A 14,750-nucleotide genomic window follows, 5' to 3' on the forward strand; every position below is an offset into this window, starting at 1 on the left:
TAGTGTATCGTCGAGTACATCGCCAGTTGTAGCGTGGAGAATCTCGAGAGCACGTAGAGTTCCGAGAACGACAGAGGAGAATCGGTAACTGTTACTCTGGTGCTTAGCAGGAAGTTGTCGCCACCGTTATTACCTGACAGTGTGAAAGCTGTGTCGCTGATTATTCCAATGTGTTTATAGTAGATCTTCGACGACTGTAAAAAGTGTTATTGGAGCTGTCCTGATTAATACCGGCCAATAAAGTGTGTTTGGATACTTTATAAAGTGTCGTTATTCACTCCAAATCTACGAACCCCGTACGAACGCGAAGGAAGAAAATAACGTAACAACTGGTGTCAGAAAAAGAAAAACGCAGCAATATTTATTTTATTTATTTATTTTAATTCAGAGTTCTCGATGGCTTTCTTTAGAGTTTCAAATCACTTCTAATTCTAATCCTTCTTCTTCTAAGCCTTACCTGAATAGGAAGGGCTATTAAAAATTTTTGGAAACCCATTCCCTCTCTAAATAACTGCTAAAGCTAGCCACGAATTATCTAAGAAAATATTAACATTTAATTTTAATAATAGATTTACCGAAGTAAACATATTTTAAGAAATTGTTTCGCTGGCTGAATTCCAGTATTAGCCTGAATGCATAAACTCGCTCTCTAACCATGGAGTTCATTGTAGGCATTTAAAAAGTTTTGCCGAACAACACTAAAACGATCTTCTGTTAAACTTGCATCTGTCTGAATTGATACGATAAAAACAAACTTTGTGTTCAAGAAAAATATTTTTTGTAAAAATGAAAACTTTTCTTCACACACTTTTGGGTCGGGAAGATATTGATGCAAAGTATTAATGTATTGAAGTGTTTCGTAGAAGAGAAATGGAGTGATATATAAAGAAAAATGACTTTTATTTTTATATGTACTTAGGTCAGCTTACATGCTAGGCACATTCTTCACACATACACACACAAAAAAAAGGGGGACAGTTTTATGTATCTCGTTCTACTGGGCTCACTGACGAAATTTAACTTGGGTTCTTCATATCTCGAAATAGCGACTTAGAATATATATTAGGTTTAAATATAATATTTTTATAACATAAGTATTTTGACACAAAATTGGACTTTCTTCTTCTGAAGCGACTATTTTTTCCATATCTTAATTCTGTGACTCAAATGATGCCTAAATATTAAATTTTATCAAATTTGGTAAGAAACTTACTGATAAATTAAAACATTTATTTTGGTGCATTTTTTCATTTTTGGCAAAGAATAATTCATTTAGTGAAATTCTTTAGTTATTGTAACCTATTTACCTTTCACTTTCGTTGTGCATGAGCGGGGAAAAAGGTGCATTGTTCATACTTTCAAATGATTTTAACAAAGTGAGTAAATCACATTTGACGTTATTATCTCTTATAAGAAATATGTCAAATTTCTAAACGCGCCTATATATGAATTGGGAAATTTTAAATTAAAAAATTCTAGTGTTTGGTAGGTGTACCTAGAAATACAACTAGTTTAAGGTGATGATACAAATTTTAAAGGTTATAATTCAAAAATGTTTTCGAAAAACCTATAAAAGTTGTTAAAAAATGCAAATGTTAAAATTAAATTGGAAATATCTGCGAAATTTGTTTGGATTAAACCTAAATTTTGCATTGTGAAAGAAGAAACCAAATACGTTTAATAAAAAGAAGAGATATTAGTAAATATATACGAAATTCAATGAACTTTGAGGAGCTAAAATTTTAAGAACTAATTTTTTAAAAACCGCTCTTGCGAGTTTTAGAAAATTTGCCATTTCGGCATAATTTGAGTCGTAGAATTGAAATCTGAAAAAAAAAAAAAAAAAAAAATAGGTATGTCATTTCAGAAAAGTCCAATTTTGTGTCATAATATCTAAGTTAGAACATTGCTATATATCAGGGTTTCTTAAACTGTGGGTTACGACGCCTAAGGGGATCACGGGATCTTCAGCAGAGGGGGTCGTCAAAATTTTAGCAGTTTTGATATTTCTTTAACTTATTATAATATCGGGTTCGTGCGCATTAAGAGTATGTGTGGAATTCACTATGACGCATTTACTAAAACAATACAATTTTGAACCTGTTGAAACTTGTCATCATTTGACTAACATATTATTCAGTTCATCACCAACTTTCTTAAATATCGAACGCATTTTAGAACCCATAGAAGATGAATATAGATAATCAGTACAAACGTGCCGTGCTACATTTTTTATTTTCGTGTGGTGAACATTTTACTTTTGCTTTATACTGAATAGAGTATGGGTAATTGCCCTTCAGATGGATGCATGCTCTTTAAATAATATGACAATGAGAATACACTTTTTACAAAATTCGCTCATTCATTTTTTTATTGTTTAAACAAAGTTTACAATATGCGAATTAAATAAAATAAAGAAAACGCTTGTGCCACGAAACTTTTTATTTTCATTTATTTCATAAATAATAGGAAACTGCCATGACTACCTGGAGATTAATAACTATTTAACACTTGAGATTCCTAAGTACGAGCGACGACAAAATAACTTTTAAAGAATAACCATTGTGACAGCAAGTCCACAGTATTGTACACACATAGATTTCACCCAGAATTTTCCAACGTAAAGAAAATTTACAGAATATCACCTCAGTATCGCGTTTCTCTCTCGTTAATACTGTGCTTCTGGAGATTGGAATATCAGTACGATGTTATTATTTTTCATGGCTTAAATCTTTTCCTGTAGCAAAAATATTTCATGGCGCATCTTCGAGCTTACGGGCAATTACGAGAAAGTGTTGACAAAATAACGGCGAAATGGAAAACTTCTGCGAGTTCCCTTTACTACATACTGTTCCTTCCTTTTGTATCATTATGTATTTATCTGTATGCCTCAATAAAAGAAAAAATCCTAAATCTCTACTCGAGCAAATATTTATTCTATTTTTCATTCTTAGGAATTAAATGATTCCTGAAAATATAAAACTTCCTCCAATTTTTTTATATGAATAAAATGCAAGAAATCTGTGATATGTGATAAGAAAACAATACTTTTATAAGACACAAAATAATTAGTTTGAAAAAAACCCTAAACGCGTTTTGAGAATAAAAGCATTAATAATAATTTATGTATTTATTTTCTATTAATAATTTTTACAGTTTACTACATATTTAAAAAAACTGCTATTAACAATCATAAAAGTAGATTCATAACAGGAGGAAGTCATTTTTCACTTCGAGAAAAAGCCATTTTTAATTAGTGAATAATCAATGAAAATCAATAGTTTTAATTAATTTTGAAGAATGAAAACAAAAATGATAAATGCATACTATGCAATGTTATTTGCTCTGTCGATTGTTCATTCCAACTTTTGTCTCTTTAGCGCTCGTATAAAGATATTGTTTCGATACTTCCCGTTAGTGAAAAACTATTCTGTTATTAGATTTTCCCCAAAGTAAAGCCAAAATGCAGCTAAAAATTGTCGTCGTAAATTGCGTTATTTCCATGCACAAAAACGATAATGCTGCATGTAAATAGCAGTGGAAGTTTCCAGAAAAACGAATGTGCTTGCGTACATGGAGTCCATTATGATGGTATTGAGTACCACGAAACTCTTTGCAACCTCCCGCATGTTATATGTGGTTTATGTGATTCTTCTTCGATTAGCCATAAGTAAATGCCCAGAATGACCCAAAATTTCGAGATGGAAGCTGTCATTAGGAAAAAGCCAGAAGTAGTTTAGGTTGCAGTCAAATCTCGATTTAATGGGGGCAGATTAACTCGCTCTGTTTGTATCTTAAGGAAGGATGAAAAATTAAACCATCAGCAGAAAACAAAACTGTTTACAAAAGTGTGGAAAAGGAAACGTTTCAGATACCAGCTGTGATAGTAGATGATGTCCGTGCTCAACTATTATTCTTTCATCATATCATTTACAATTTAGAATCTTGTTTCTATGTTGTTTATGCTTTTGTTATTTACGGTTTGTTCTTTATGTTTTTAAAACTTATTTGAATTACGCAAACAGTAAAAGTTATAAACTGCTTGAAGAAAAAGGTGAAGTGTTGATAGTATTTTTCTATTAATTATAATCCGGGATATTTCTATTACCTGCGCTTTTAAATGCTCTTGGTTTAACCATAATTTTCTGTTAATCCTGGACATTGTGATAAATCAGAAAATTACTATATATTTGCTTAAGAAATTCTTACCAAATGAGACGTACGTCCAATGATTTGGTTCAACAAATACGCGGACGCTAAGCTACAGAGCTGATGGTTGTAAACGTAGAATTCAAAGATGCGCTATACAGTACGTAACTGTTTTTTGTTATCGTTTACAATCAACATGTTTGTTAATGATATTTCTTGACAGATTTTTGAAAATCTGTATGTTGACATATTGTGACATATTATTGATACGTAATATATAGTGACCTATCATTAATATACTGCTAATTGAAAGAGATTAATGTGTATATCATGCGTATTGGCTTACAATACGTTATTTTACATTGAAAACTAATAAACTGATAGTCACCAATTACTATTTTAATTACTATTTTATGAACTAATATTAAAAGAAATGTTTTAGGAGTGTTGTAGCATACCATCAAGTGATCCTAACATCCAGAGTTTTCGGAAGTTCCAAAGACGATGGCGTCACTTGGTAAAAAGTCATATACGACAGTGCTGGATGAAGAATGTCTAGTCCATGTCTTTCTAGAACAACAAGTGCAAATGGTTAACTACATCCAAAATGTGCTAAAAGTCATCCAGGAGAAGACTACAAAGAGTTATTACAACTGTCACTAATGTACCTAGTAGGCTGGTGTCAAAACGACTTCAGTTTCAATTATGATTTGATTCTTTAAACATTGATCATTAAATGCCATTTCGTTACGCATTAAGCAAGGGGGATTTCAAAGGCAATATATACACTTACAATTATCTTCTTCACTAAACATTTGAATATCAACGAGAATTGAAAGGAATGGAACAGGCTATACATTTTGTCAATATCATATATGTTCGCAACTTCTGAGCACTTAACTAACATGGACCTTATAAGAAATAGACTAACCCAAACGGGTTTTCTCTCTCGTCTGAGGCGTTGCCGGCTGTCACCTTGATCACATCCAAAGGAGCAGGGACGACTTGCAGAAATTTAACATTGGTTGCCTATTGCAGCGGGTATAATTGTCAAGAAAAAGCTGGTTGTAGCGCCTCATTCCACAAATTAGAATTTCTACATATTTTTATTTTGGAAATTGAGATTGATTTTTAAAAATTTAGCATATCAAGAATCATTAAAGTTCCAAATAATTATAAAGCTATTGCATGCTTTCAGGGATGGATATTTTTTTAGCTTTTCATATGCTGTAAGGAAATTTGTAACTACATCTTTTAGAAAATAATATTTTAAATCTGAACTAATAGAAAATTTCAAACAAGTAATTTTCTCTTGCAATTTTTATGCTTTTTATTAATGTAAATAAGTAAAAAGTACTAAAATATTTAAAAACGAATTTTTGAAAGTTTTGTTTAAAATTCTAAATTGTGCTGGTTTTTTAAAATTATAGATGAGTGTTATAGCAGAATTTCTATAAAGGAATTTTATTTCAATTATATTTCACAATACATCATAGTGATAAACACTTTTGACGCCTTAAAAATTTTTATACATTTAATTCTAATATTAAAATAGTATTTAACCGTAATAAAGATGTTTGTACAAGAATTACGCGTGAAAACAATGAGCGAGATGCAGTAAAAAGTGCTTTAATGAGATATATTAAATCCTATTTGGAAAAAAACTGTGGCTTTCATAATCTCGTTACTATACAACGTATCACATTTAATAATTAAAAAGAGTTATGCGATACAAACGCCATTGGTTTCAATGTTAAAGTAAACCAGATCATCCCTACTCTTTCTTGCCGACATGTCGGTGACGCGCGACCCGCTCACTGGGTTAGTCTATCTCTTATAAGGTCCATGTTAACTAGACGCTGACGTCAAATGAAGTGTTCTCACAGTTGCTGAGAGACACCTTTGGTATTTGTCAGAAACATAAGAATTTTTTTTTTCATCATAAGAATTTTTTTTTTTTGATTGACGAACGTATTACTCAGGCTGATAAGGAAAATCTGACTAAAAATTTAAAAACTAAACCTGCAAAGAAAAAGAATATGAAACGATTAGACGGTAAAAAACTTAGTGTTTGATGGAAAAGACCCAAGCCATTTCGTTAATAATAAAACAAAGACGTTCTTTGAATTGTTTGGAATCCACAACGTGATAGAATTCTGATGTGATTCTCTGAGAAGTCATGTGAATGCTCCTAATGTGGTCAGTGATACTGCAGAAAGAATTGCTCTGATTAAAAAGTTTAACGAATCAGTCAGGTACGGGGGGAGGTACCCACTTTCTTATTAAAGGTAGTCGAGCATCCCAAAAAACTTTCCGCCAAACGAACAAAAGAATGTATTGCATCCTTTAAAGTTAATATAAAAGATGTTTTGTGTATCATAACTACCTATTAATCTTAATATCTAGTTTTAATATTACTTAATTTTGTGATTTCTAGTTTTCCCGATAAAAGTCATTAACATTGAAATATTGTATTTTTTTTGGCCTACTTTTAAAAAATTGATCAAAGTGTGCAACTTCTAAATATATATATATTTATAAAAAATATATATATTTTGTACATCAATAAAAATTACTGACTGAGACTCGAGGAGTAAGCAACATCATCACTGAGACTATAGGTATGATATACTGAGTAACATCACTGAGACTCGAGGAGTAAGCAACGTCTGCAGAAATTTTATATTTTATTTTTTACCTTACAAAATGAAACACTCCAATAGTCATTATACAATTATATCTAAATTAATTTAACAACTTCTTAAAGGTATTAAAAGTTTAGTTCTTATTTTAAAAATATAAACTTACATTTTTTTGTTTATTAAAGTAAAGAAAAAAACTAAAGACATATAAAGTAATTAGCAGCAACAAAATTTTCGTATTTCTGGAGTAAATGAGACTAATAAATGCCATAATTATAAAACAAAATCTGTCCTGCTATTTAAACCTAAAATAAAATTTTGAAAGCTTAAGTAACACAAATAGGATTAAAAAGTAAGTTTTCCTAATTTTAGTCCAAGAAAATATTTTCCCACTGTTGTTTTGGTAATCAGGATATTTAAATATACAGAGGGCATTTATTATGTCATAAATTAAAAATAAATACCGCATTTAGTCTAAAATAAAACTCTCTCGAATATAAGACCCGCCCTTACATTTTAGAATAATTTTTTTCAAGAAGTAAATATATGTGAAGAAGTACAAGAAGTATTAGAATTCATTTGATTCTGATTAAAATAAAAAGCAAACTACATAAACAAATACAATAATTTACTATGGCATAAAAAGACAAATTAACTCCTCGGATATAAGGCTCTCTCTTACATGTTAGAATAAATTTTAACAAAATAAACATATAGGTGAATATTTCATGTGATCGGGATTTTAATTAGAATTCATTTGATTCTGATTTAAATAAAAAGCGAATCATATAAACAAGTGCAATAATTTACTATGGTATAAAAAGGCAAATTAGCTCCCTCGAATATAATACCTCCCTTATATTTTAGGATAAATTTTAAGAAATAAAAATATAGGTGAATATTTGATGAGATCAGGATTTTGATTAGAATTCATTTGATTCTGATTAAAATAAAAAGCAAACTACATAAACAAATACGATAATTTACAATCGTATAAAAAGACGAATTAGGAAAACCCAATGATGCATTATTGCCTATTTGTTTTCAAAACTTACCAGTAACCGGTAATGTGGATACAGACCTAAACTGAAGTCGCTTAACTAGATGTAGTATATCATAATTACTAGTAGTTATACATTTCTTATAATTACGCATTTGGTATACATAGTATTTAACAGAGTAGTTATTCTATATAGTATGCTAATTAAACACTTTTTTTCTCAATCTGCAATTTAGTTTGTTGAAGTACCAGTTTATGACATCTTATCAAATTTTAGAACAAAAACACGAGAAACCATTATTATAATCGATCCAAACGAGAGAATTACAAGAAAAAAAATCAGTGTAGGAACTTTCATTCCTTTGATCTAAAAGCCTTAAGAATGGAAGCTGAAAATAACGTTTGAAAACTCTAAAAAACAGATAATCACTTTTAAAGCGTAATGAAAATTGTTTATGACATTAAACGATGAAGTACTTAATAACACCTAGGTAAAAATAATTTTGTGGGTATGTTAATCAATAGAAGGTAAATCTTTTTCTCCTTCCGTAAAATTTTATACGATGAAAAGTCGCCAATACTTGGCGAATTTGGCTGGATATTCCGAAAGTCTCCCAACTTCGATCACAAAAGATCACATCTTTAGAGAATCTAGAAGCAGACGATAACCAATGCGGAGGAATTGAGTAACTTAAGTATAAATACTCAGTTTCTTCTTCTAAGATTAAGATATCTGCTAAGAGATAAAAATGTGGATAGGCAATTCGAAATGTTTTCTTTTATTATTTTCCTTATTATTATTTTATTATTAAGAGTTTTATTTTTGAAAGATAAAAATATTTATTGTTTCGAAGTTAAAAATTAAGATTTTGAGAAACTTTTTATTGAAAGTTTGCTTCTTCTTTTGAAAACATTAGTAAAATATTTCTAAAATGTTTACTTAATCGTAAAATAAATATTACAGAATTTTAAAAGTCTCTAAAATGAATATAACTTTTATGAAGATACTTTGAGAATGCGTTTTATATCGTAGAGTTTTCAAAACGATACTTGTTGCATTTCTGATTTCTTCCTAAATATTTATATGAAATGATAGTAATGAGATATCTTAAAATCATGCTTTAAAAAGAAAGTTATTTTGAAAGCAAATGAGTATAATATTATGGATTACGTTTAAAGAGCACAGGTGCAGATTAAATTAAATAAACATAATATATGAAAAAATGTGGCCAAAAAACATATGCAAACAAGAAATAAGTGTTTTTATGTAAATTAAAAATTTCGGCAATACTGGTAAAGATATAATCTGAACTAAAAATCAAAGAAAAATTATTTTAAATTAATTCAATGAATAAATAAGTTTTTATCAAACTTAATTTAACCATTATTACGTTATTTGATTTAAACTAAGTTATTTTATTTCGGAAACAACAGACTAGAAGTCAAGATCCATTAAGTTCTAAAAATAGATTTTTTATGAGACATAATATTTTGATTCTCTAACTAGTGTTAAAAACTTTCATAAATTATCATCGTCAAGCCAACAAAAAATTTTGCTACTGGAAAATGGATGAAAGAAACTGCCTGGAACAATACCAGAACTTTACTTTATCAGGTGAGATTAAATTTTATTTATATTTACTTTATCCGGTAAGTTTAATTGTATTTATCGTTAATATACATGATCAGATAAGCCAAACAACTTTTATTTTAATAAAACGAATAATGCTATAGTCCAAATTTTATGGAAAACTTCGAGTTTTTAATTCAGATTTTAAATTTCTTGAATTAAAGGAGGTAATAATTATAGTTGGAATTTATGTAAAAAATGGAATCATATCATTTTAATCTAGTTTCTGTATCAATAACTAATAATAATATATGAAACAAAAATTTTAATTGAAAGACTTGTATTGACAGTAGTTCGCATGAGATTTTAGTTTTATTATTTTAGAGTATTTTTATAAACAGTCTATAAAAATAATGTTTTTAAAATACTGACCTTTTGAATGCCTGCCTTTTCCTTCAATATAATTTAAATGTGTGAAAATAGTATTTCAAAATGCATATTTATTCAACATGTTCTCTAAACAGTGAATAAACAGAAGATGGATAGAAGTATAATATGAAATGAAGTCTTTGGAATAGAGGTTTGATTTACAGGTATCCTATGAGTGTTTGAAAGCGTTTTAAAAAGTCTGTTTTTAAGTTTGGAATAAAATGCCCCGTACATATATATAAACAAATCTATCCTAAATGATTTATGTTGATACTATAAAGTAGAATGTATAATAAATATACCTCTCGTAAGTTTGGCTCAAAATTCAAAATGGAGATTTCTCTCATTTTATTTATTTTTCATTATTTTACACTACTCACAGTTTTAGAAATCAGCAAATAGCTGATAAACGGTTTTGAATTTCTTAGATTCGTAACCAATAGGGTACATTTGAAACATTGTTTTAGGTCTGTTTATTAACCTTTGCAAAATTCGAAAATACCACAAAACGTGAAACATTGTAACATATAAAAAATGAAAAATTGATCAAATTAAGTGGTTTATAAAATACTTTAAGCCATTAGTAGCTTTAAGATATTGAATAAGTATTTAGAGCTTCAAAATAGTAAATTATACTAATTTAAAAAGCATAATTTTAAAATTTAAAAATAAAAATTAATATTCAGGAATTTTGAAACTATCTTTTATTGCATTTCTTGCTGTATTTAAAGTAAACTAAAAATTTAAAATGCAATAGAAATTTAAAAAAAGGAAAAACATTTTCTTAAAAGGGAAAAAATTGAATTTTTTGTCATCGCTAATATTTTTAATCATTCTTTCAGTATTTACTAAAATTATTTTTAAGATAGTACTATATATGAAAATAATTCTTATCATTTATTAATAACTGTACAAATATTCTCAATTCTACATTTAAATTACAAAGGGTTTGAAAATTATGTCGCCATTTAATTAGCTGTGATACAAAAAACTGTTAACTATATGCAAATTTAAGGTAATTAGCTTAATAATTTACCTCTAAAACCAGCCTCAATCAAGATTTCAACAATATTTTTTTAATTATCTATTGACTGCAATCTGCCTTGGACAAATATGTGCTATTCTGGATAAAAATAGTATTTATACACTTTGTTGCCAAGTTCTTATTCGAGGATTACATCTGCTTGTTCCACATATAGTTGTTCATTAATTATTAAATTTGCATTGTATATTCTAAATTTAAGCTATAAAATGTCACAATATAATTACCAGATAATTATTTAAATTTCTATTTAACTATTTTCAATATATGGAGCTTCTACGCAGGGAAATTAAAATAAATCCTAACGGTTTCAAGACGTCTATTTATTTTAAATAACGAATAATTATTTATTATTATTACTAGTAGAGATAATTATCCAGTTTTAATGAGCTTCCATATTGAGAAATTTAAAGGTTTCTATTGAAGTGTTTATTTATTTTTCATACAACATAATTATTTGTTACTATCCAGATAATTATTTAATTAATTATTTGTTACTATACAGATAATTCTTTATTTTTGTCTTTAAATTATTTTCAGTTTATGGAATTTTCACATACAGAAGTTTAAAACAAATAATAAGTGTACCGAAGTCTGTTTTTTTAAAAAATGTGTAATTATTTATTATATTTTTAATACAGATAATAATTATTCAGTTTTCTCTTTCATTATGTTGAATTTAAGGAGGTTCTGTGCAGAGAAATTTGAAACAAATCTAAATGCTCCAAATTGTTTATTTATTTTAAATAATGTATTATTATCATTTACTATTATTAATACATAACTTTTCTATGGATTGTTTGTTATTATATACTGGTTTAAGTATAAAACAAATAATTTAAAATATCCTTTTCTCTGTAGAAGCTATTAGGTAATCGAGCCATTGCGATAAATTTGAAAAATAGTTAATTTAAATAAATTATTTTGAAATATTTCTTACTGGGAATATTGTTCAATAGCAGAAGAGAAAATATTTCGAAAATAAACGTTTAAAATTGACTGAATTCATTTATCTCATATTTTAATTAAGTGGACAAGAAAACAGAACCTATGTGCAAGAAGATATATTTTATAGTATAAGATGCAATTACTAAAATTTGCAGATTTTAAAAATTACTTCGTTTTTAGCTTTTAAAATAATTTTATGAATTTGAAAAGTTCTAATTAAAACTCAAACTTTGAATGTTCTTAGGCACCAGCAAATTTCTGTAGAAGAGTTATCGATATTTTCGAAATTTGAAATTTGACTTTAAGTTCTTAGTGAGACTTGGACTAAGTTCTTAGAAAATCATTTCCTCACAACAGAAAGTAAGAAAAGCTGATTCTTTCATAGATATATACTATTGTTAACTTTATTGATTAACAGCCAGTCATCAGAACACTAAAGTTTAAATTTTAGTTTGCAACTTATTGAATGAACAACTTGAACAACTTATGAATGAACACCGGAGCCGGTGAACCTAAGCTAAAACCATTTTGAACAATTTGAACAATTTGTTACCATACAGCAAATACTTGAGTTAAATAGCTTTATGCAGTTTACAAATAATAATTGAAGATGTTCAGCATAAATATTACCGCAATTAAGAAAAGAAATTAAAATAATCCCTGACCTCAGTTTAGCTGGAACTAAATTCAGCTTTATTTGCAAGCTGTTGTTATGGTTGCAAACGCAATAGTCTCTTCTTTTCTTACGCATCTAACCAACACCTACTGATTTCATAGTAAGGGTTTGGTTTACTTTAATTTATTTGAGTATGGATAAAAACGTTACTTGATTAAGGGATGCTTTCGTCTAAGACATTTCTAAGGAAAATTCGCTCTGATCCACTTTACACACGGATAAAACCACGGAAACGCCCATGCAGCCAGTCCATTCACCTGGAATCGAATGTAGGTTGAACTATTATTGTTTAACGACTTTCCCACACCACCACTGATGGGCTAGACATTCAGGGAGCGTTCACAGCCGTCATAACTTGCTCAAGCCTTATTTCCCTTGCTAGGCAACCATTCATTGCTACGTCACCAAAACTGGTGTAAGGGTTGGTCTAAACGTTCTAACTGTTCCACTTTATATCGAATAGTCACAACTGACATCTTGTCGACTATTTTACAAGTCAGTTGTACATCCACGCATGCGAAACTTTAGCTTTCCCGATTGGCTACGATTTAAACACTGTTCCAACAAAACTAATGAATTTTACGCCTTAGGACTATGACAACTGTGACAGTTATACAACCACTTGAACGTTCTCTAACTAAGTCATTAGAAAAAAAATTGCAATGCTTAAGATTATGGACATTAATAACATAAGAAATTCATACTGAGAGGTTCACTAGTTTGAGCAACGATGAGATATGGCCAACGACATTTTCCCATCCTTCCGTTTGATATAATGGCTGATTTTCTTTAACCTGAAATTCAAAAGATCTGTCCTATATAAGCAAACCGAATACACGAGGATGAAGTTCTATATTCCTAGTTTGAAGAGGATGAAGTTTCGGGAAGTTTTTCTTACTGCGATGTCGATTACATTAATTGATATTTTCATTATTCGAATCTTTCGAATCCTAAGCTAAAAGCCATTAAACATTTTAACTCAAAATTTTGGAAAGATTAATATGACTGAAGTTTCATAGAAGCATTCAACAAGAAAATAATGCAATTATTACAATTTTAATCGATCTGAATTGCCAGTATTATTTTGTAGTAGCTCTGAGTACCACATTGTTATTGTTATGAAAAGGATTTTATCGTTCTAGATTTCGTATTTATTTATGTGAGTTCTTGAAACACTCTTTCTCTTTCTACACTTGCTTTGATTTAAAACGACTCTGGAAAAATGAAAAAGAATGATTTCTGGTGGAACTTTATATCTCGTTAATTTAATGAGTAGGCCTGAATGGCAAACTCTGTCAAAGGATTTTTCTATTGTCGATGAATATTCTCATGACTTCCTTTTTGTTAAAACTTTCCCTGATATGCTCAACTATGCGGGTTATTTGCTGTGTAGTAGAAAACCCATGCCTAAAGCCAAACTGGTGATCTCTAATGATGTTATGATCTTAAGGTATTGATGAATATGAAGGTATTGATTTTATTTATGATGTATACCTATGAAGGTATTGATTTTATTTATGATGAGACGTCCAAATAATTTTCCGAAAGCTGAGAGTAAGTAATAGGTCGGTAATCTGAAGTTTCAGAACCTTTCTTTCCAGGCTTCTTCAGTACAAAAATAACGGAGTGTTTCCAGTTGCGAGGATAAAGGTTTAATCTTAAGCAGGCATTAAAGATATTTGTGATTTGCACAATTCCTCTTCTGGGAAGCTCCATGAATGCTTTATTAGTGATGGTCTCGAAACCTGCTGCGTTTTTAGGATTTAATTTAGTAATTAAAGATTTAATTTCATTAGGTGAGGTAGGACAGTTTCTTTTATCTTGGTGGGTAGAGAGAAAGTCGGTCACATGATTACAGATAAGCGAATCATTTGGGTTGCAGGATTGATTGAGGGTAAATTCCTTTTCATACGTACCGGCAAATTTATTAGCAATATATAAAGTTTTGTTAATTTGTATATTGTTATCTTTAATCGGACCCATTTCAGAATTATTTTTCTTTAAGGCTTTTACAATCTTCCATATGGAGTGGTCGATGTGCGATAGGTTACTAATAAAATTATGCCAGCTAGAATATTTATAATCCGCCATTAATTTTTTGAGCTGCCTGGATGCTTGGTTCAGACAAAATTTGTCAATAGGATTTAGAGTGTTTTTACAAATTTTCCGTAATCAATTCTCTGTAATTTTATTTTTGGTATGAACTGGTAAGGTAAATTTATCTTGGGGACCGGGAGATCTTGAGTTATGAATAGCCGAAATGATATTGTTGGTGAGCACTTTTATGGCATTTT

The 14,750-nt window shown here is 29.2% G+C and overlaps 1 protein-coding gene and 1 long non-coding RNA gene across 2 annotated transcripts in view; one reads left to right on the forward strand and one right to left on the reverse strand.

Annotated features, from left to right (window-relative positions):
- LOC118203648 (uncharacterized) overlaps positions 1–14,750 on the reverse strand; it is a 266,369-nt gene that overhangs the window by 107,327 nt on the left and 144,292 nt on the right. The gene's annotated exons all lie outside the window — the stretch shown is intronic.
- Positions 8,453–14,750, forward strand: part of LOC146998093 (corticotropin-releasing hormone receptor 1-like) — a 315,521-nt gene continuing 309,223 nt past the window's right edge. Inside the window, exon 1 of the mRNA XM_085812363.1 lies at positions 8,453–9,406. Coding sequence (XP_085668489.1) covers positions 9,358–9,406 — 49 coding nt within the window. The 5' untranslated portion in view covers positions 8,453–9,357. The remainder of the gene's footprint in view (positions 9,407–14,750) is intronic.

This window comes from Stegodyphus dumicola, chromosome 3 (genome assembly GCF_044657685.1).
Source record: "Stegodyphus dumicola isolate Sdum_Otavi_A_Nest chromosome 3, ASM4465768v1".
Taxonomy (NCBI): domain Eukaryota; kingdom Metazoa; phylum Arthropoda; class Arachnida; order Araneae; family Eresidae; genus Stegodyphus; species Stegodyphus dumicola.